At 42.4% G+C, this 24,341-nt stretch overlaps 1 protein-coding gene across 1 annotated transcript; it reads left to right on the top strand.

Annotated features, from left to right (window-relative positions):
- On the top strand, positions 1-24,276 carry LOC104313106 (vitellogenin-2). Its single transcript, XM_069789101.1, has 35 exons — positions 1-43; positions 405-425; positions 614-765; positions 2,441-2,692; positions 2,842-3,003; positions 3,144-3,292; positions 3,716-3,866; positions 3,974-4,131; positions 4,813-4,978; positions 5,883-6,008; positions 7,070-7,288; positions 7,703-7,920; positions 8,038-8,135; positions 8,562-8,686; positions 9,357-9,458; positions 10,061-10,180; positions 10,280-10,469; positions 10,811-10,904; positions 11,675-11,860; positions 12,065-12,209; positions 12,992-13,211; positions 13,300-13,475; positions 13,736-14,083; positions 14,432-14,479; positions 14,641-14,727; positions 16,286-16,498; positions 16,593-16,735; positions 18,081-18,219; positions 18,937-19,072; positions 20,261-20,447; positions 21,762-21,853; positions 22,336-22,433; positions 22,558-22,717; positions 23,844-24,005; positions 24,161-24,276. Exons 1-35 carry the CDS (start codon positions 4-6, stop codon positions 24,274-24,276), a joined length of 5,199 nt encoding a protein of 1,732 aa, XP_069645202.1. The 5' UTR covers positions 1-3.
- The last annotated feature ends 65 nt before the right edge of the window (positions 24,277-24,341 follow it).

Genomic DNA, 24,341 nt, shown 5'->3' with positions numbered 1-24,341 from the left:
AGCATGAAGGGACTCATCTTGGCCCTGGTGCTCGCCCTCGTGGGTAAGTTGAAGCTTCACCAGCACTGCCGAGCCGTGATGTCCACTGTGGTCCTGAGCAAACTGCATCTCCTCAGGGCCTTTCAGGGTTATTTACAGCTTAATTTGCTGAAGCCCTTTTATGACTTCGGCCGTAAACTATTAGATTTCTATGCCTAAGCTTAGTGGCAGGGGAAAAGGCGAGCAAGCAGTAGCTAGCAAGCGGGGCTGGCGTGGGCTTGGTGTCCCCGCGGTGTGGGGTGTACCCTGGGAGCCCATTACTGGTTGTTTGCCAACCATTAGCACAATGAGTAAATGACTGATAAGTGAAAGGATCCATAGAGATGGGGGGTTTCTCACGCATCCTTCTCTTTCCTCCCACACAGGGGGCCAGAAGCAGGACCTCGGTAAGTGTGCTTCCACTGCCAGCACGCAGCTCCCACGCTGCCCTCCCCTACGGCCGTGCCCTGCCCGCCGCTTGCACCTATTTTGTGGCAGTAGCAGCCTCACCCTTCTTTGCTGGGGTGGTTCCTGCGAGTAACATTGCAACAGACATAGCGAAGGAGGTGTTTCTGTTATATTTTTCTTTCTGTAGAGCCTGTTTTTCATACCGGCAAGACCTACCTGTATGGCTACGAGAGCTTCATCCTTCACGGGCTGCCCAGCAGAGGCCTGGCGATGGCAGGGGTGAGGCTGACCTGCAAGCTGGAGATCACCTATATGTCTCACAGCGACCACCTTCTCCAGGTAAATCCCGACGGGCAGTGATGATTTCCCTGCTGTGGACACGGGCACTGAGCTTTGCACCTCATACCCCTGAGCCGTGCTGGGGGAGAGCCGAGGGCACCGCTGGAGTGTCTGCAGCTGTAGCCAAACTGCTTTGGGTTACTGGTAGTGACCTACAGGCAGTGCCACAGGCTTCCTCGCAGCCCGCATCTCTGCGGGAGGGAGCCAGAGCTTCTCCAGCTCTGCTGCCATCAGTACCTGAGCCCCCTCGACTAAAGCTGCCTTAGGTTCATCTCCATGTGGAAATATGGCAGGCAGCTGCTTTAAAGAATTGTCCTTAAGATAGTTTTACTAACTATCTTACTACTAACTAACTAGTACTACTAACTTACTAACTAAGGTAACACTAAGCTTAAATATGAAAATGAGAATTCAAGCATGAAATATCCATGTTTTTCAACCTGGTCTATAGCCTCAGAAAAGCTTGGTGCTGGAATTCAGATATCACATGAGAAAGTCCCATCTGTCTCCATTATCTTCCTTTTGATATTCTTCACATAGGTATTAATTCAAATGTGAAGAATTCTAATGGTAATACTTGTGCTTGGCATAATGATATCAGATCTGGAAGCGCTGTTACTCATTGAAAAGATTAAACAAAACAGCTTAAAATACTGGCATGGAATGAAAGACCACAGAAAAGGGATCTAGAAGACACCACGTGGGGAGAAAGCTGTAAGAGGGCACTTAGTGTTTATCCTAGGAGTTTGCTCAGTCCGTAATCCTCTGCATATATTATTGAAACAGCGTGGAGGAATACCTACTACCAAACCTTACACACTGCTGCAATTGCAGGCTTTGTGTAACCTCGCTAGAGTTGCTATAACTTTAGCAATTGCAGACAATAGTCTTGAGTAGGATTTAATTTGAGAAAATGTGGCAAGAGGCAAGCCACCCTTGCATCATCGATTATAAATGCCTAAAATGAAACAGAGCACTAAACCCACACCATTTCCCTCTATGCAGGAACGTGTACTTCTGTGTTCAAGGGTGAGAGGTGTGCACATTGTGTATGCAACTAGATACATACGTGCATGCAGGCACTCACTTCCCACTAGGTAGCAGTCAAGGACTTGTGCGCAAGCTTTGCAGCTTGATAAGCTCAAAATGATGACAGTCACTTCCAAAGAAAGAGATGTCATCTCCCGCTGGGCCATCTCCCATGTGAGGTCCTGTGGTCATCTCTGCTTCCCTATCAGCTGTGACGTGCTGGACCTGGAGCAGCAGACAAAATAGTCCCCATGTGTTTAGGCAGGGAGCTTGAGCAATGGCTTGGCTGCCTTGCAGGCTGAAGGGAGATCTCACTGGGCATCTGGGGATAACGGGTGAGTATCCTTTCCATACAGATTGCTGGCAACTGGTGTTTCATTCACCCAGCAAGCCTCACCAGACTTGCTGAAGTTTTGAATGCTGCTTGCACAATCCTATTTTTCTGGCAGAAATCCTTCATGGAAATTGCATTTTCAAGGACACTTCCTAGGCCCAGCACAGAGGCCCAAGGAGGAAGAAGGTTTCCTGTGGTGTTGGACAAGTGGCTTGTGTCTGGCCGTGGAATGGAAGTGCCCAGTTTCCCTGTCGTTGCACTATTTCAAACTGATGGTGAACAGGATGAAAGTTTTCCTAATTTTGTTCACAGATTCAATCACCAAAGCTGGAGGAATACAATGGCTTCTGGCCCACAGACCCCTTCACTGCATCTTCGAGGCTCACAGAGACCCTTGCTGCATGCTTCAGCCAAGCCTTTAAGTTTGAATACACTGATGGAAGGGTTGGAAGTATATTCGCCCCTGAGGACTGTCCCATCCTGTGCACTAACCTAGTGAGAGGGATTCTGAACATGATGCAGATAACCATCAAAAAGTCACAAAATGTGTATGAACTACAGGAGGTTTGTTTTTTTCATTCTGATTTTACTTTTATTCTCATTCTACTGTTATATAGTAATTTGCCTGTATATACACTTCCCACGCAATTTTCTTTGACCTATTTATTGCTGTTTCAAGTGGAAAGTTCACTGTGTTTAATCAATACTCACAGGCTGGGATTGAAGGCATCTGCCAAACCAGATATGTTATCCAGGATGACAGCAAGAATAACCGTGCCATCATTTCCAAAAGCAAGGACCTGATGGACTGCCAGGAGAAAGCGGTGAAGAACATGGGAATGGCATACATCCGCCCCTGCCCCACCTGCCCCCTGGTATGAGCAGCACCATGCTCAGGCATAAGCCACTGCCAAACTCTTGTGCATCTCACTGACGCTAGTAGGGAGTTTGACTTGTCTGTGCTAATTAACTACTGCCTGTTCATATTTCTGAGTAGGTGTCTTTGCACTTCCAGAAAGTCAGAAATGTTAAGGGCACGGTGATGTTCACTTACAAGATGAAGTATGATGACAGCGGGGCCTTGATGACGTCTGCTATGTCTGAGCAGGTGTACCAGATCTCTCCTTTCAATGAACCCGACGGGGCAGCAGTCATGGAGGCAAGGTAGGCACCATGCAGGTCCTTAGAGTAGCTGTGATTATCAGAGCCAGGAGGAGATGCCTAAAACATATTCACTGTTGATTTGTGAGTTAACAAGAAGCATCTGGCCTGTGGGCTGAAAAGGGCCAAGGTACCATACATCCCTCAGGATGCCCAGACAGGTTCTGTGTCCTGCTGTCTGGGTGTTTTGCTGGGACACCTGAAACATTTGTTCAACCTCTCAGAGACTTTGGTCAACTCTAACGAAAGCTCTCGCCAGTCCTATGACATTTCCAGATAATCCTGAGCAAGGCACAGAGAAGTGCACCATCTGTTTGTGGTCAATGCAATGGTCCTGCTGGGCACTCTGCTCCAACTGCTGTACGTGTCCTCCATGCACACAATGTGGTTAAAGGCTACTGATGCATTTCCTTCTTTCCCTTGAAGACAAGAACTGTCTTTGGTCGACATTAAAAGGACTCCCATCAGTGCACCAAAAACTCAGCTGCAAAACCAGGGGAGTCTTCGTTATCATTTCTCAGGAGAGCTACTCCAGATGCCAATTCCTCTAATAAGGATTAAAAATACAGATTTACAGGTATTAGAGGCTTACTTTTCATACTCTTTCATTGTTTATAACGTTAACAGGTCATCACATAATTATTTTAGACATGGATCCTTCCAACTGCCTGTTTTTTCCCATAGTTAACAGAAACGCTGCAGCAATTAGTTCAGAATAACGAGGAGGGAGCCACTAAAGAAGCTTCAACCAAGTTCTTACAAATGGTCCAGCTTTTTCGTATAGTGACCCTTGATCAAATTGAGTCTTTGTGGATACAGTTTGCCAATGACCTTCCTTACAGGTAACTGCACTGCCTTCAGACAGGATTTCAGATCAGAGGCTGTTGTGGTTTAACCCCAGCCAGCAATTAAGCCCCACACAGCCGCTCGCTCACTCCCCATTGTGGGATGGGGGAGAGAATAAAAAGGGTAATAGTGAGAAAACTCATGGGCTGAGATAAAGTCAGTTTAATAGGGAAAACAAAAGCCTCACATGCAAGCAAAACAAAACAGGGAATTCATTCACCGCTTCCCATGGGCAGGCAGGTGTTCAGCCATCTCCAGGAGAGCAGGGCTCCATCACGCGTAACAGTTACTTGGGCAGACAAACGCCATCACTCCAAACGTCCCCCCCTTCCTCCTCCTTCCCCCAGCTGTATATGCTGAGCATGACGTGCTGTGGTCTGGAATACCCCTTTGGTCAGTCGGGGTCGGCTGTCCCAGCTGTGTCCCCTCCCAACTTCTTGTGCAGCCCCAGCCTGCTCGCTGGTGGGGCGGTGTGAGAAGCAGAAAAGGCCTTGGCTCTGTGCAAGCACTGCTCAGCAGAAACTAAAACATCCCTGTACTATCAACACTGTTTTCATCACAGATCCAGAACATAGCCCCATACCAGCTACTATGAGGAAAATTAACTCTACCCCAGCCAAAACCAGCACAGAGGAATACTGGGCAATGGGGGTAATGAATCCTCCTCTCCCTGGCAGGCACTGGTTCCTGAGTGCCATCTGTGCTGCTGGAACTACGGACACATTCAGATTCCTGAAGCAAAAAATTCATGATGAGAAGCTGAACATCTGGGAAGCAGCTGTGACTCTCCCTCTCGCCTTCCATTTTGTTACACCCAACAAGCAAACCCTAGAAGTTGCCTCAGTGAGTACAGATCTGTTGTGGTTTAACCCCAGCCAGCAACTAAGCCCCACACAGCCGCTCGCTCACTCCCCATTGTGGGACGGGGGAGAGAATAAAAAGGGTAAAAGTGAGAAAACTCATGGGCTGAGATAAAGTCAGTTTAATAGGGAAAACAAAAGCCGTGCACACAAGCAAAGCAAAACAGGGAATTCATTCACCGCTTCCCATGGGCAGGCAGGTGTTCAGCCATCTCCAGGAGAGCAGGGCTCCATCACGCGTAACAGTTACTTGGGCAGACAAACGCCATCACTCCAAACGTCCCCCCCTTCCTCCTCCTTCCCCCAGCTGTATATGCTGAGCATGACGTGCTGTGGTCTGGAATACCCCTTCGGTCAGTCGGGGTCGGCTGTCCCAGCTGTGTCCCCTCCCAACTTCTTGTGCACCTTCCTTCTATGTCCCTCTCACTCCTTTTTAAAGGTGAATTCACAGGATTGTAAGTGAAAGATGCAACATATTTCCTTCTAAATTTGTGAAATGCAAGATGTTAAGAAAAATGGGAAATGCTTTAGAAAATTTTTCCAAACTCTTGTTGCCAAAATTTTTTAATGGCTTTGGTATTTGATGCTAAAACCCACAAATACTAAGAAAATTTCTATTGATTTCTTTTTGCCCAAATATTTTTTTTTAAATAGACAAACACAAGAAAATAATATCATCTAACCAAAGTCTAAAGTACTTACAGTATAACTGGAGCAAGTCTATTTACTTTTATTGTAGCTGAATGTCTAGCATTTGATTTAACTTCTGAAAATATTTATGAAAAATCCAAAGCAATTTTATCTATTTATTTCTCAAATGTAATTTTCACTAAATACCAGCTCTAATTACTAGAAACATTAAAGACTGCTACTTCTTTCTTCTGCAGACTTTTTTGACCTGTCCCCAAATCCAGAAAGCACCGATGCATCGAATAATTGTTTACCTGGGATATGGTAGCATGGTAAATAAATACTGTGCTCAGACTTCACTTTGTCCAAATGAACTTCTTCAGGTAGGTGACTCTCATTTCTTATTCATAAGGGGTGAAGCAGTTTTTAAAATGCCTCTAATTTAGCTCTCACAATGCTGGCAATTATGTAACTCGCTGTTTACATGCCTCACTCTCAGCTGCGATTGCCTGCAAAATTGCAAAGACAGAATGAAACACCAAGCTGATGCCTTTGACAAATCTGGTCTTAACAGTTCAGAATTTCAAATGTAAGTGGTAGAAGCTCATGGGGATAATGGATCCTGTAAACAACCTGAAACTGAGTTTTGGTATGACAAATTTAAGATTAAAGCAAAATAATTATGATTCTTCTCTCTAATTTTACATTAGGTAGAGTGTACTTAAAAAATGTATTTAAAAGGCACTAAAGTGTGAATATAAGCAAAGCTCTAGATTAGATATGTCATAGGTTAGAACTTCCAAAGAGGCCCTGCTACATAGTTGTGTATCACTGTCAGAAATACTCAGGACATTGTCCTCGGACTGTGCAGCTCTGGCTCCTTACTCAGAAGGACCACAGCACTGAGATGGCCTGTTGGTGTCTGACATGTTTAATCTTCCAAAAAAGACTGCAACAAAGCCAAGCCACCAGAAGGGTAATTTGTCTTCTCAGAACAGCAAAACTGTTTAAGTAAACTTGCTATGGCTATAGGAAGTGAAAAATATGCAAGCGTAATCCCGCAGCTGCGCAGACCCTGGGCGCTGCAGGCTGACAGGGCTGGTGGAGGTGCCCCAGGGGACAACGACTGAACCCGGCATCAGCTCAGGGCTGCTCTTGAACTTGCAACAGACTCTCTGGTGCAGGTATCTACCCAGGATTATCTCCTACACTCAGGCTTAGGCACAATTTAAAATCAATTACAACAGTGGGTAAGGAGAAAACCAAGTTTGCTCCTATGTTCCACGTTTGGCTTCCCGATATTGATGGTGAGATATTTCCTGGGAGAAAAATCTGAACAGCTTTATTCTGGGCTTTGCACCAGCATTTGTTTTGCTTGCTATGGCAATGCATATTGTTATGCATTATTGCAAGATAAGATTAACGCAGTCTGCTCTGTTTTCAGCCACTCCACAACCTTGCTACTGAAGCCACCAGCAAAAGTGATGCCAAAGACATGGCTTTGGCCCTGAAAGCCATTGGCAATGCAGGAGAGCCGGCCAGTATCAAACGCATCCTGAAGTTTTTGCCAACATTTTCCCCAGCTGCAGCTTCATTACCAAACAGAATTCATGCTAATGCCGTGTTGGCCTTGAGGAAAATTGCCAGAAAAGACCCTGTAAAGGTAACTGAAATTATTATTTAAACAAATGTATTACAGGGTATGATTTGGGTTGACTTAGTGATTCAGGAATAATAAAGCCATCAGGTAATGTTAGCAACTCTGGGCAGATTTCTCAGTTACTGGTCTTCCTCTTGCCCATCCTGCAAATTCCTGACATCACACCATCCTTGCTGATATCCTGGGAAAGAAGTTGCTTTAGTTGCTGTAACACTGGGCCCATTACTAATGGCTGTTTCTCCCAGCCCTGTTCACTGTGCACGCAGCAATATCTTCATTTTCAGTGACAGGTCCCATGCTCAAGTCTCTGTTTAGGGTTTTGTTCTCCATTCACTGCAGATCATACATGCATGGTTTAGGAACCACTTCTCACTGAGAAGTTATAAGGTACTCACAGATTGTATCTTCCTCCTGTAGGTAAGGGAGATCGCCCTCCAGGTCTTTATGGACAACACACTTGCTCCTAACATCCGAATGGTGGCTTGTGTTGTCCTCTTCGAAACGAAGCCTGGTCTTCCAACTGTAACAGCTATGGCCATCTCGCTGCTGACAGAGCCCAGCTTACAAGTAGCCAGTTTCACATATTCACACATGAAGGCTTTGGCAGTAGGCAGGATCCCACAGCTCTATAATTTGTAAGTAGAGGAAGAAGTACATTTTTTAGTAGCAAATAGTGATTTTATTCTGGCAGTTTTCTAAGGTTTTCGTCACAGTCAACTGTCTTCATATGATTTTAACTCTTTATTACTCAGATCTGCTGCTTGCAACATTGCCATCAAACTACTGAGCCCCAGACTTGACAGGCTGAGCTATCGTTACAGCAAGGTCATCCATGTCGGCGATTATTCCTGTGAGTACCAGGTGCCTTGTTCACTGCTTCAGCTTATGTAGCCAAATTCTTCTGTTGTATTCTGTGATTTTCATCCAAAATCCAATCACAGGCTGTGAGTTTAGTGTGCTCTTGAAATAAAAAAAGCACAAGAGCCTCCTAACATGCAAAATCCCCTGAGGGTGTTCTGCTACTCTCTGGGTATCTGCTGGGGAAAGTGGTGCTTGCACATGGATTTAGGCCTCCTTCTTCAGTTACTGTGGTTGTGTTGACTCTGCCCTAGAACAAAGTTCTCCTCTTAAGGTTGCAAAATTGAGGACCTGTGGGACTGAATCCTGACAGAACCCCTTGTGATCTACTATAGCATGTACCCTGCATTGGCTTACATACACGAGACACCTCAGAGACCCTAACCAAAATCTCTGCTGCTTTTTATTCCTGTGATAGTTGAATATCAGGCTGGTGCCATTTGGAGGGTCTATCTAATGAACAGTCCCAGCACCATGTTTCCATCCGATATAATCACAAAAGTAAGAGGATATTATGCAAATACTGCAACGGATATTATTGAGGTAAGTATTTCATTAAAACAGCCAGCTAGATGCAAGCCAGCTACAGACAGTATTACTTGCTGAGCCATTTGGACTGTGATGTAGTCTTTAACTCCATCTCTGGCTGTGAGGGCGGATGTGGAAGAGAAAATTTAGATAGTAATTATGATTTTACTTAGGCTCCTTCTTTTATTTGGGCTTCTTGACACATACATTCATCAATGAACACATTCAGTATAGTCATGAAAATCTAGGAGAGCAGAGGAAAGCTTACACAGCAGAACATTCATCTGCCCACATAAAGTCACATGGCATCTAGGGTATTTTGCATAAGTACAGGGAAATAGCATCTGAAATTAAATTTCAGCCAGCAGTGCAGCCAGAGCAGCATGAAGCTCCGTGTAACAGCATGCAGGTATTCACTCAGCTGCTCGGGCAAGCTTTGCAGCCTGGGCTGAGCTCTGCACTGCCCTAAAATTATTCCTGCTGACTGATTCAAAGCTGGCTCAGCACGTCCTCAGCATCTGCAACCATAGCTTGCAGTCATCTGCCAGGTTGACATAGCCTTATAAGTTCAATGGCTTCATGAAGTATGTATTTAGACTGGCCTTGGTGAGTGTAATACTAGGCACAAAGGTTTTCCCGGGCTCTCTTGTCCTTGGGCTGTGACGCCTGACTCTGTTTCCTACAGGTGGCTCTCCAATCGCAAGGCCTAACCAAGCTTATCAGGAAGCAGAATATTCCCTTTGCTGAGTATGATACATACAGGACACTGAAGGAACTCGGTAAAACGGTATGTCTCCACACACCCTTCTGTTTGCAATACACAGTTAGTGCCAGCGCTGGGATGGCATCACCCACCCACCCACCCACCGAGCCATCCCTTTGATGTTTCAGTGCAAAAGGAGTCAGTCATCCTGTTTGGTCATGAAAAGATGAACTTACATTGTACTTAGGCTGTCAACAGATGCCACCTTTTCACTCAACATGTGTCAGCCCTTAATGTACAGTACAAAAGATGATGATGCTGGTAGCCAAAATTCATGTGTTTTAAAGTGTATGTTAAAACACAGTAAGTGGTTGCTCTTCTCTTTTAAAATGATTACTGAACAAGATTTTTGTTCATCAGTACTCAGGTGTCACCCACTACTTACAGCAGCAGAAATTACCAAGTCCTTACTTCATTCTTACATGGGAAAAATCCCACTGAAGTCAGTTATGCAACATAAAAAAGGCCACATTGGTTCAGACCTGTAAGATGTCTATTAGTTTTTTGGCTAAGGAACCACAGTTAGCATCCTTCAGATGGGATCTACTCTTTGCTAATACATTAGTGTATTTTAAGTGACATTATCTGCTTCTTCCCTTTGTCTCCATCTCTCCTTAACACCACAGCTACTGGGATGGAAAGAACTGCCTCCCGAAGACCCTCTGGTGTCCGCTTATGTCAAAGTATTGGGCCAAGAGATCGCCTCTGCTGACATTGATAAAGACGCCATTCAGCAGATCATGATGGTACTGACAAGGCTGTTGCCTTTTTTGTCTGTGATGCTGAGTAATTTCCCTTCCCTGTGTCTTCTTACCTACTTACCTAACCTATCTCTCTGTTTTCAGAGTCTAACTGGATCATCAAACTGGCAGCCACTGGTGAAAAAAGTGGTGGAAGAGGTCCAGCGAGGTATTTCAGGCCGATGGACCCTACCGGCAATGGCGGGCGAGCTGCGGCACATTGTCCCCACGGTGGTCGGTGTGCCACTGGAACTCAGTCTGTGCGGTGTTGCGCTGGCCCAGGCTGCGGCTGACGGTGAGCTTGGGATGCCAATCTGAGCAGTTTCCCCACAATAATTGTGGGTCCAATCCCTCCACTGAAATTAAATCCCTCTATAATCTTGAAAAATATTCTTGTAATATGGAAACATTAGTGTTCAGCTACCTCCAAAAGGTTTGAGAAGTAATTAGCATGTTTCACCTTGGACATATTGGTATAACTCTGGTTTGGAGTAGCAATCTTTAAATAATCACGTAAAGTATTTCAAAATGTTAAAGCACTGCCCATGTGTTAACTACTATGTTTATTGAAAACATTGTATCATCTCCAGCATTAATTGTTTCTCTGTTCATATAATTCCTGTCTGTCTTTTGCAGTGGATATACAGATATCACCACCTTTATCTGACAATTTTAGACCTTCACAGTTGCTGGAAACCAAGATGGATATTCATGCTGACATCAAGCCAAAGTAAAAATGGTGTATCTTTTCACATACACACATAAGCCTTTATATTTATATTTGAAATAGATATGTGATCGCATGTTGTTATATAGGAGTCTTAGTTGTCCCAAATTTGGGATGGCTGTGCTAGTCCAGAGCAGTGAAGTTGTGAGAAAGCAACACAGTCAGCTGATGCTTTACAACCCTGCAAATGTAGCAATGTGCACTGTATCCCACAGGATGCTGTACTGTTCTGCCATCGCTAAAAATGCTCACATTTGTACCTCTTCAGTGACTAAAGATACTAAGCTGTGAAGATATATTTGCTTACGTATGAACAGGTTTTTACAAGTTCCACATAGAATCACATCACCACCTGGCACAAGCTGGGGGAAATTCAGGGGGAAAAGGGAAATGCTTCTGGATCTGCAAAACCAAATGCAAAAGCAACAGTACTAATATCAATAATAGTAATAATAATGATAATAATAATCGTGATAATAATAATAAACTAGGCACAACCTGAAGCTAGGAGAGTCTGGGGTTAGCTTGTCCTCAAGCAATGTAACAGTGACAAAGCAGTGAAAGGGTCCATGTTAGCTTTGTTCATCAGATAAATCCCTTCATCTTTTCCAGTGGCACTTCAGCCTTTTTTGATCTTGTTATGATACTTCTTCATCCATCAGTAATAGCTCTTACAATAAACAGAACAGCGTGAAAATGCAATTTTGCATTTCAAAGTTAAATATGTGCATATTAATCTGTAATTATGCATGTTTTTATTTCCACTCCTTCAGGGCATATTTTCATATGATTGCAATGATGGGGATTAATACACAATACTTCCAGAGTGGTCTTGAATTTCATGCAGAGTTCAGTGCCAACACTACAATGAAATTTGATGCCAAGATAAATATGAAAGAGAAAAATTTGAAGATTGAAACCCCTCCCTGCCATCAGGAGGTTGAGCTTGCTGCTGTGAGGTACAGAAAAGCTTGTTGCATTTTGCTTGTTATGTGTTACTGATTGTGAGCTCCCCGTTAAAAAATCATGAACATACAGCTCCTTGTTAGGCCCTGCCATACCTTGGCAGCCACATAAAGCTTAGTATTGTCTTTTTTGTACCAGCAAAGACAGGTAAGCAAAATTAGAAGATGTTACTTTTGTGCCATTTATCACCTCCACAGGAGTGAAGTTTATGCTATTTCAAGGAACATGGAAGAAATAGATTACGAAAAGAAATCCCAGCTTCTCCCCAAAGGAGAAGTACCAAGTATCTCTAATGAGCCATTTCAGCCATCAGAAAGTTCTTCAAGACCTGGCAGCTGGAAGGTAAGGAGGCCTTTCACCATCAGTATTGCACAGGTAAAGAACAGACAGCTCCTCAGAGGGGCTGAGCGCCTCCAACACAGCAGCTGGCTAACCAGCTCACAAACACAGAAACTGTGAGACTCAGCAGGTGCCTGACATATCCCAAACCAAGCCTAACGTAAGTCCCAATGGGTTCAAGACATGATCGTTCACAGTCTGCTCACTCTCATCATCTCATGCAGGTAGAGTTTGCTTTGACAGCATGTCTTCCTATTTCTTTACAGTCATGGGGAGGGTGTGTGAAATTCATAGCCTTTGTACAATACCCGTTTTTTTCCAAGCCAGAGCAATGTGGGAAAGATGGCTCTTCGGCAGGATATACATTTTTCTTCCCAAATCCTGAGGTAATCCCTGCAGTGGATTGCAGAAGCCCATTCTCTTACGTGCTCTTCAGCTTCTGAGGCTGGAGTGGGAAGGATAGGTTGACTTGCAACAGGAGGGCAAGTAGCCCAAAACTGATTCAGAGAAGTAGCCCCTCCAAAGAGCCCTGCAGGTTCTCATTGGGAAGCATGCTTGTGAAAGGCTGCCTGGGAAAGGCTGGGCAGGAGACCTGTCCTCTTCCACAGAGCACATTGGAGGAAGCCCCACTGCTTCCAGTGCTTGGATCTCTAATTTTAAGCAACACTTCCTTACTTAGGCAGGACTGCCATCATTCCCTTCATTAATAGGAGGAAAGACTTTAGGAGCTGTGACAATTTTTTTGTGGAAAATATCTTTGTTTGTCATATTTTTGTTTAATGCAGCAAAGCAATATTCCTAGTGTGATATCCAAGCAAAGTTCAGAAGAAGCACATCACCACAGCATAGGAGGAAGATTTTATGCACGCAACTTCTGTAGAAAATTTGAGAGTTTGGGATGTTCTGCTTGTCTCAGCCTAAAGTCACAAAATTCTGCTTTCTTAAGAAATACCTATCTGCACAAATTAATTGGAGAACTTGAAGCCAAAATAGTTTTGAAGCCAGGTACAGTCATGACAACAAGCTTTTCTGTCAATCTCTGTGAATGCTGCTCAAGCAGCAGAACCCTGGAATGTAAGTATCTTGACTTTAGTTCACACAGATGCTGATATTGACAAAATACAGCTGGAGATTCAGGCAGGATCCAAAGGAGCTTCCAAAGTAATTGATGTAGCAAGCTCAGGGCCTAAGGAAGAGGATGAGACATCTCTGTACGAGGACATTCAAGCTAAACTGAAGAAGATTCTAGGCATTGAAAATGTGTTCCAGGTAAGAGCCTATGTGCATTGGAGAGGGAAATATTTTCCTATAAATGAAGCCAAGGGTTTCCAGCGTGGAAAACTGGCATGAGAAAGCAAGGATTTTGGCTGGGAGGAATGGGTCTAGCTGAGTTTTGGTGTAGCTTCTGCAGTGTGCAGGGCCAGGAAGTTGTATTTCCTTGAAAGCCTGTGGTGAGCAGCTTGTCTGACACCCAGAGGAATGTTACAGAACAAGCTATAAATTCATAATACTTTGAACTGTTTTTGGAGGTTGCAAATAAAACACGGCGCCGTAAGAAACGGATTCAGAGTAAAGAAAAGATTGCAGTTATGGACCTCTGGGCAAAACCCATTGCAAGTCCCCTCTCCAGCTCATCCTCTTCTTCCACTGCTTCCTCTGCTGATGGTAAAGAGCCTGGAAATGAATACAAGAAAGATGAAATAAGGCAATCTGGGAAGAAGCGTGGCAGCAGCAGCAAGAGCAGCAGCAGGAGCAGCAGTGGCAGGAGAAGCAGCAGCAGTAGTGTCAGCACTACTAGCAGCAAAATCTGCAGCAGCAGCAAAGACCACTCTGGAGATAGGCACTGCAGTGAGAACACTGAATATTCCAAGCAACAGGTAATTCACCCAGGCTAGAACTTTTTCTATATCTTGTAGTGAATACTTTTGTACATCAGGAAATTGTGCCTATAGAGCATGGACCAAAGAAAGAGAAAACAGACTGTTGAGGGTGACTCACCTGTTGAGGTAATCACCTAGTAGAGCTTTTTCCCCTTTTTAACCTCTCTGGTTCTCTGAAGCATTTCAGCTCAGAAGTTTCACATTCCAGAAGATTTCAGTTTAAAATGTTTAAAAAATGTAATTTTGTTTTGCCTTTTTCCCATACTCAATACTGAACTTTTTAATGCATTTGTCAAAAGCCTTTGTCTTCTCTTAGATCCTCTTACATACTATCTGTTTTCACAGGCAAATCTACCTGTTTACCGGTTTTGGTTCAAGCCAGCAGATAAACAGGTACATTTACTGCTTATACTATGAGCAGGGCCTACAACTGCTCTCACTAACTTTGCTGCAATTAGAGCTTAGTTCTCTGAGAATAAAAATATGAGAAATTAATTCTGCAACAACTTCCAATGCTAAACAACTTGCTTCAAGGTGATTCTCTGTTTCTGCAGGACCCAGGAAGGGAAGTCCTGAACTGCAGCATCAGCTCCTCCTCTTCTTCAGTTAGTGGTGAAGGCATCTCTAGAGCCACGTCTCAGGTGAGTGTCTTAATCTACAAGAAATAAAAACATCTACTTTGGATTTCCAGTTATTGTATGTTTATACAGAATAGGAAAAAATATGGTGATTTAGCATATTGCATAATATATAGAAAGAAAACAAATTGTTTCCTGTTTTATAAAGGTGCACACACTGGATAGCAGTTGAATGTTTTTTAATATTCACTCAATACAGGCTATATTTTTAAATGAAACTGGAATGTATTGCTGAGTATGTTGAAATCTCTGTTACTCAGTAAATAATTCACTATAAAAAGGAGAACACTTTAGAAGTGCTGACCTGCTTGATCAGAAACAGGTTTCAGGTATATTTTTTATTGCATTCAGGACTTGACTCTGCCACTCTTTTGTCCATTAGGTCTTCACTGCCAAGTATTTCTGTTCATGTTAGCAAGACCATGCAAGGCTTTTGAAAAGACCTTGATTTTGCAGTAATGCTCCAACTTTGAGAGCAATCCAGGTGTTTATCGAGGAATGACTGCATAGTAAATAGTTAAGGGTACCTGGTCCTTCTGTAAGAACTATTGTAAGAACTGATGGAATCTCGAGCAGATTTCATCAAAGGAAAATTTCACACATTTCAGACAATGACCTACATGCCTACAAAATAGTAAACCTTACTTTGCTGAGGCACCCCCTCTGCACCAGCAGCTCCCGGTCCCAGTTGTTAGCGCAAGTAGCTTGCAGAAAAAAGGCAACCAGATCTACCTTCTCCCCCACCCGTTTCGGTGTAACTTGAATTCACCTCTTTCGTCTGTCTTTTCAGCACATTACTACTTCCCTGAACTCTTCCCAGCCTTCCCCAACGCTCTCGCCACATACACCTTCTTGCTCAGCCACAGCCTTGCTCTTTCCCCATTTCCCCCTAAGCCCTCGCCGGCTCTGTCTCACCTGACCCTTCTGTGGGTCTCTGTCAGTCGCGCCTGGCAGCCCAGGGAGGACCCGCTGCCCCACAGCTCATCCCACCTGCAGGTCTCCCCTGGCCAGGTGGGGACTCCTGTCCCACAGCTCAGGTAGGGCAGTCACCGCCCGAGCGGCTGCTGCTGCTGGCGCAAGGCTCCGACTTTGAACGGGGCCACGTGCTGCTCCTTGCGCAAGTACCCCACTTTGGACTGCACTGAACAGATCCCTCTGTCAACACAAATTATCACGGCTTTAAACAGGTGGTTAAATGAATTTTATCAAAAAGACTATTAGCTAAACTACCCAGCTGAGCTGGGTAATATTGGTTCTTTATACAGTAGGGTCTTACTCCATACTTCCTTTTGTTACACTGAAATTACTTACAAAAAGATTCCTAACACTACTGTTTTACTTGCATAGGTCGCAACAGCTCTCCCTTGAAAGGCTGTGGCAAAACCACATATGAATTGAACAAATTGAGCGGTGGTCTATGATGCTGTCCCGTACTTCACATAAAAAGACTTCCTGAATGAAACTTTTCCTTTACAAATATTTTTTTATCTGTGGTTTTAATATAGTAATATTAATACTTTGCTTATGTCTTTGGTCTCTATTTCCTCTCTACTGACTTAAGCCTAAATTCTTGGGAGACAGCAAGCCACCGATCCTGGCTGCAGTCCTTCGTGCCATCCACAGAAACAAGCAGCCGACGGGATTACAGCTTGTACTGTACACTGATACACAACCCATGAGATCGAGGATACAGTTATTTGTTTCAAGCATCACAGGATCGAGTAGATGGAAACTCTGTGCTGATGCTTCAGCAATAAATTCCCATAAAGTATCAGTAAGTTTAAAATAATGATCAGCTCAAATGTAAATGAAATATAATGATCTTACTATGTTTTATATAAATATATATATATATTCCCCTCTACTAGGGTTCTCTTAAATGGGGTGAAAATTGCCAGGACTACCAGATTGCTACTCAGATTGCAACAGGGCAATATGCTGCTTATCCAGCTATGCAGGTGAAGCTGGAGTGGCCAAAAGTACCTTCAATAGTCCGAACAACTGCAAAATGGTGAGATTTTACTTTCGTTTTTGAAAAATTCACCTGTGCCAATGCTCCAGATAATTACAGGTTCAGTTCTGCAATTTCTGAGCTCTAAAAATTCCCCTTAATCAGTATGATATTATAAAATCAGATTACATGTGTCTGTTTTTTCTGTGTATTCATTCCCTCAAAGCGTAGCGCATTTTTGTTTGCAGGAAAACTAAAACAGCTCCTTGAAAGAAAGGAGATGATGGGATTCACGTAATCTATTGCAGACTTTTAATTTAAAGTGCCCGAATTAGGAATTTGATCTCCTGATGCTTCCTAATTGATGGAGGCTCGGAGCAGAAGCCTAACCTTGGTTCTTTGAAGGAGTCTGTCTCTTACTGACTGTACCAGGAGAGTAATTTCCTAATGTAGGCACCTTACCTCCGGCTTCTGAAGAAGGTGATACAAATACTTCCTACAAGGCTTGTTGTACACTAAATAGCAAATGTTGTGTGACACTCAGTGTAAGAAAACTATAACTGCTGGGTTCAGTTCACATATGTGTCTATCCATATACATATAGTATCCACTGTATTCATTCATTCATTGTATTCATACATGCATTTGCCCACAATAACATACATATCCATATCAAAGCCTAATCTTTTTTCATAGTACTACCAAAATACAGACACATACAACTCAGTTATCTAAATATGCATGCAACACAAGCTTTCACATTAAAGGCATACAGGTGATTTGGTAAACAAATGTCCACTGAAGAGGATAATTTTTCATATTAGGTTGAATTACCTGAAGTGCTGTTATCTGCCCTTATTAGAGGGAGTGAAACCATCCAATTGACTACCCTGGAGCAAAGCTACAGAACTCAGCTTTTTTCTGCTCTGAGACTACACCTTTTTGAAAAGGAATATTTTCTGTATTTCTCTGTTTGAGTCCCAAGCCTGTAAGGGAACCCAATCATAGAGATCCCTTGGTCAACTCGTTGACAGTGGGTGAAGGATCCTTGCTAAAAGCTACCACCACAGGACTGACACATTAATATGAGGTCTTCTATTTTTTTGCATGTTAGTATTTTAGTTTTTATGTAATCTGTGCCTATTTTTAACTCTGAATACGTTTAAAACAAGTTGGCTATACTTTTCATATCACTCTGCCATCCAGTCTCCTGAAGACCATTTCAATGATTAACAGTTAAAACCCGCCTGTCCTTCCTCCCATACACAACATCATGTATTACCAAACCCTGATACAAAACGTGTCTAACACAGAATGCATATTGCTTTATGGGGGTATTTTAGGTCGAACGAATAATAAACAATTTTTTTCAAAGAGCATTTTAATCACTTACTTCCTTTTCCAGGTTCTACTCATTTCTTCCAGGAGCTGCATATGTGCTTGGGTATTCCCAAAGGCAACAGCGTGGTCCCTCTCACTGGGCAACCTTGGTTATGGCTCTGACATCTCCAAGAACCTGTGATGTGGTCCTCAAGCTACCTGAGGTAACTATTTCCACTATCTTTTCTCCTGGGGCATTCAGTACTTATGAAATCAAAAGTTAATGGCTTTTTTAACCCACTGATTATTATTTTTTTAATTTATTAAACTATAAAGAAGCTCCCATCACAAGGACATTATACTCACGCAGTTAGTTCCATTATGAAAATACCTTACAACACAGTTCTCTTTCTCATTTAGCATGCAAACACATGAAATAAGAAACAGGTTACAAAACAACCATCACGATTTATAGCACACTAACAATAACTTACTAAAAAGACCACTCCTCCCCAAATCTTCAGGAAGATGACAGGTTTTCCTGTGCCTTGGAAAAGATAATAAAACCAGGCCATAGATGAGCATGATGGCCAAATAGCAGCCCTCAACATATAGGCAAGGAGAAGGTGTGCATCTCAGGTAAACGAACTGTTCGGACTGTGAGCAAATGTGATGTACAACTCCCAAATAAGCTGCAAATTGGTGAATATAAAACTTCACTTATAGCCCTGCTATTCTATAGGTTGCAGATGTGTCAAACTGTAGAGCTATTTCATGCTTTAGACAGAGGACTTGATTTCTTTTTAGGTCTGACCTAAATCTAGATTCTAATTTAGATTTCAGTCAGTACGGTCCTCTTTGAACATTATAGGGAAACACTATATCATCTCTACACTGTATTTTGCATTTACATTCATGTTTGTTTTCTGACTGATTTTCAGCTCACAATTTATGACAGAGCCATCAGGCTTCCCCTGCCATTCCCTTCAAGTCCAGGTACACCGATTTCAAAACTACCATCCTCTGACCGGAATGTCTTTTCCCAAGCAACACTTTCAGTCATTGAAAACCTTAAAGGTCAGCAATTAACTATCAATCAGCACAAGCACTGGTTGACTCTGCAGATTTTGTAAATATGATTTATACTTTTGACATAACTTGAAATTATTTTACATTCACTTAAAAAATCAGTTGGACTTCAGATAGAAATAAACCCATCTTGAAATCTGTATGATTTTTCTGTATGAAAATCTGTGAGGCTGCAAAGATGTAAAGAAAAAGAAACTTATATTAGTAAGATTAAATATTCAGTTCTATGCCAAATAGTGATTCCAAATGCATCCTTTCCCAAATGCATCCATTTCAGCTTCACTGCAGAGATTACTTGTGAAGAAAAAGGCTTTACAAAATTTACGAGAGGGACATCTAAATGACCTCAAATTTGGGGTGCTCTGCTTGATTAGCGCTGTTATGTAGAAGCTAAAACAGCTTCAAAAGTATATCCATTAATCTCACCTCCTGCACTTGATTTTGAGGGGATTATTGTTTCATTAATGCTGTATTAAGAGCTAATCACATTATACTCACTTAGGGTAAATTTTAAATGGAAAAGCTTTATGTAATCCTGGGATAAGGAATCACATTTTGCTTGAGATCAGTGGGCTAATATCATACCTATGCATATTTCTTTGGTAAACACCAAAACTAGTCCATATTAATTAAAACTGCTGTAAAATAATTTCTAATCAGAGCTGATAGGATTTCCAGCAAAATACCATTACAGTGAAAAAGTGAAAAGTTCACTCCCGTGTGGCTCTTTTTCCTCACCATCTTCTAACTTCTTCTAATCCTGGTTATGACTCAATAAAGGTAGCAGTGTTTTAGTGAATTTCCTCTAGTGTTAATGATATGTGAACTGTTAACAACATTTGAGTAATTCTTTTGACTACAACAAAGTTACAAAAGCCAAAAGGCCACAAACAGAGAGTTGCACCAGCACCAGCTGTGAGCAGAATTTATCTCACACAACGATTGAATCATAAGTGGGTTGTGCTGCTGCCTGGGGACTGGCAAAGTTTTGCTTTTGTATTACTACAAATCCAATATTTCATCTGAAGGAATCATTTTGCTTTTACGTGGGAATAGGTAACACTGGAAAATGGTTTTCGTTTTGGGTTTGGTTTTTTTAATTGCGAATCTAAAATAGAGTAACTGTCTTATACAAAATATAAAAGGCTTGCTTTTGACTGATTTTTTTTTTTTCAGCTCGTTGTTCAGTTTTCCAAAATACAATCACAACCTTCAATAGTGTTGAATTTAACTATTCAATGCCTGCAAATTGCTACCATGTCTTGGTGCAGGACTGTAGTCCAGAACTGAAATTCCTGGTGATGATGAAAAGACTTGAGGAGTCTGCTGACCTTACAGCAATAAATGTCAGACTTGCTAGCCAGTAAGTAATTGCAAACTTAATGACAAATAGATGTCAAGCTGAATATGCTATAAATGTGAAGACCAGATTGTTAGGGCAGATTGGTGCTAGCATATGACTCATGCAAAAATTACTGATGTCAATGGAAAGATTTCTTCTAGGAGTGCCACTGGGATTTGGGACTTTGTCTTTCAAAAGTGCTTCTGAAATATATCTGAGGTTCACAGTAACCTAAAGTCTTTACTGCCCAAAATTCTTCATTAATTTGTTAGCATTTAACCATCTCATTTTGGTTCTTAGTAATTAGGTAGACACATAAACCATAAATCCAAAAGGGACTATTGTAATCATTTAGTCTGGCCTCCTACACTAAGCTAATAATTAGAACTAATTAGCACCCACAATCAGCTCAGCAGAGATGTTGAGAAGTGGACATAACTAAAAAGGGATTTACTTATCCCAGATTAGAGGCACTCTCTTAGGTCATCCCTTGGTGCATAATGTTCTAATTTATTTGAAATTAACTTAAGACACACTTTGTTTCATCTTGGAGCAATCGCCTCTGCCATCATAGGTTCTTCTTTAAAAGTATAGTCTGATACTCTAAATTGTATGGGATTATGCATACCAAAATCATTGTAGGGAGTATTCTTCAAAGTTCCTAAATAGCCTTTGATCTGTAAGGTTTCATTACAAGTAATTATTTATTTCTGAAAATTGTGTAACTAACTGTGCCATAATGTTAGAGAAATGGAGAGAAACTAGTATTCTCTGCACCTGTTTTGTGGAAGAACAGAAGGATGCTTGTTTTATAGACTGTGTCTTTGTGATAAAGACATTCCTCCTCACTGTAACATTCCTGATCTTTTCATAAAACTCTATGGATGTGCTTTTGATGTGCTTGAGCTTCATATTTCTTCATTAGAGCAAACACTGCTCTGAAGAAAATACTACAATACACAGGCTATTCAGGCTGTAAGAGAACCACCGTAGGGAATCCAATCTTCCTTTGAAATGTAAAGCACCTTCAATTTATGCGAACATAATAGCAATTATATTGTTCCGCGGCAAGGGTCCCTGTAGCCTGGTGTCTTCCTGCCTGAACCGTGGCCACAAGCAGACACTCCGAGATGAGTAAAGCCAGGGAAAGGTGTATTGTGAGCACTCCTGGCATGCTTTCCTGGGCTTTCTCAATCTTCTGCCCAAAGGGTAGTAGGTGATTCATGCCAGAATGATATGAGCATCCTGCAGTGTTGGTTCTACCAGGACTAGAAATTGTGAGCTGAGTAGAGCAAAGGACAAGCATTTGTTTATACTCATTTCCTTTACTTAAAGTGAGGTTGACATGTGTGTTTCCAATGGACTCATCCAGTTGAAGATTAATGGTGTTCAAGCCCCAACAGATGTTCCATACACATCTAATTCTGGTAAGAGACTCATCTTTATATTTTGTTTAATCTTTTCTCATCTTTTGAAGAAGGAGAGGACATGATCCTGCAAACCTCTCTCAAGATATTAAGACTGCCCTAATTCGAGAAACAATGAGGTGATTTTAACATACCTTCATGCTAGCTTTCATAGGGGGTGGCAAGAAAGATGAGCAAAGAAAGAGGTGCTGATCCTGTGTATCTTTGCACAAACCCAATAACGCAACGCTGTGGTACCTTGTGCTGATCACAGAGACCCACAGAACAAGCATCTAGATGTGCCCTGGTCACGGCCACCCTTGTCACACAGCTTTGGCTTGTTCCAGGGCAGGGAGCAGAACGGTCTTTCTTATTTCCCCCATTTCTTTCAAGATACATTAGGGTCTGCATTAAGTCCCCAGGAATTTAACAAGTGGTTCAGGCTGGACCCTAAAACAATAGCTTCCTTTTAAAAGAAATCCCTTTTTGCTTTTTTGTTGCAGATGCAAGCATGCTGATCAGCAGCGAAAAGGAAGGTCTGTCACTAAAAGCCCCAGATTATGGCATAGATAAACTATATTATGATGGGCATAGACTTGAGGTATTTTTAAAAATTATTTTCAGTGGTTTTATTTTTAGAAGAAAAACATTTAGGTACATTTATTGTACATTTATTATTATTAAGTTTATTTATTATTAAGCACAATTTCTTTATTGCCACAAAGATTCAGGTTGCTTTCTGGATGGCTGGAAAAACATGTGGTATTTGTGGGAAATATGATGCTGAGAAGGAAAGGGAATATCAAATGCCCAGTGGATATTTAGCTAAAGATGCAGTGAGTTTTGGTCAGTCCTGGATCATTTCAGAAGACCCCTGTGCTGGAGGTACTAAGATTCTAATATATATTAATGTCATTGCCTTTGACTAATTAATTAGTCACATGAATAGATAATTTGTATTAATTGTAGCACAATCATCTTATTTTTCATTATTTTTGTGATTAGTGTCCATAGACTAAAAAAAAAATAAATCTGTTTTTCCTGCGTTTGGTAGTTCACTGGAAGTTCTGGTTTTGTTGCGGTTTTGTATCAACTTCTTATGCACTATGTAGTTACCGGAAGGTCATGTGTTCCAGATAAAATTATAAACATAAAACTCCCTAAAATGATAAGTTAGTATGAAAAGTAGGTAGCTTGACTGTTGACAAAAGACATCTTATGTCATCCTTAATAGTTTCATTCTTTATTTCCATTCTGTTATTTGCAGGCTTTTAGTTTCCCAGGGAAGGAAAAAAAAAAAAAAAAATTAAAATCTAGCCCTAGCTATCAAACTAGAGGGTATTTGAGGTGGGAAATACCTGGTTTAATTTCCTCAGGCTGAAGATGAACTTAATCTGAAACCTTCAGCCCGGGAATGATTGCTCTTACTATCCAGGTCCTATATAAAACCAACATGAACATATTGATAACATTAGGGTGCACAGCATTTTGTGTGGAACCCAACCCTCTGGGCACGTGGTGGCATTTTTGAAATATATTTAGATCAAGCTCCCCTGGGGGGACTGATCCAGGAGAGCCTGGATCACAGAGGCTTGAGGACTAAGCTACTCAGCCACGGCAAGGCAGGTGTAATGCTAGGCACAGTGCAGAAATGCATACACGGATGTCTAGGAGCCACTACTGCCCCTAAATGAAGTGCGGTCATAGTTGGGGTAAAGTTGAGTGTCAGTTGACCAAGGTTTTCACATGTATCTTTTCTGATTTGTACACCGGTCTCCTACCTAGATCCTATTTGGCAAGCCTCTGTCCTTGGGACTGCGCCCCATATACCCAATTTTCTCACAGCCTAAGCCATTGACAGAAAATCAACTCACTTAATCAGATTAGTTTCACGTAGCTCGCGTCTCTTGGTTCATCCACTGGTCTTAGTTGTTGCTAATTCCACAAATTAAGTCCAAAAAGTTATTTATATAAATTCTGTAGGTGCTTTAAGAGAATTCGTGTCTTACAGCTTGCAAGCTGCAGCGCAAATTTGTCCAAATTGAGAAGCCGGTTGCGTTTGAGAAGAAGGCAGCAAAATGCTTCTCCATGGAGCCAGTCCTACGCTGCGTAGAAGGCTGTTCAGCAACCAGGACTGTTCCCGTCTCCGTGGGCTTCCACTGCGTACCAGCGGGTGAGCCCGCAGAACGGGAACCGGTGCACGACACAACCCGTGTGTCCGACTGCCATTCTGTGACAAAGCGGGAGGTTGTCCCTGCTAACGCAGGAGCACCCCGATGTACAAAACCCCCCTCACGCGACCTCTTCTTCCTCGTTTCTCATTGACAGCCTCCACTCTCAGCCTGGAAGGGCAGACGAGGCTCGACCAGAAGTCCGAGGACGTCGTGAGCACAGTTTCTGCCCATACGGCCTGTTCCTGTCAACAACAGTCGTGCCCGGCGTGACGGGATCCGGCGTGACGGGATCCACTGGGCCGGGACGGCCTGCGACCCTGCGGACGCGGCTGGTT

This window comes from Haliaeetus albicilla, chromosome 8 (genome assembly GCF_947461875.1).
Source record: "Haliaeetus albicilla chromosome 8, bHalAlb1.1, whole genome shotgun sequence".
In the NCBI taxonomy this organism is placed as follows: Eukaryota; Metazoa; Chordata; class Aves; order Accipitriformes; family Accipitridae; genus Haliaeetus; species Haliaeetus albicilla.
This window is presented reverse-complemented; position numbering and strand designations above follow the sequence as displayed.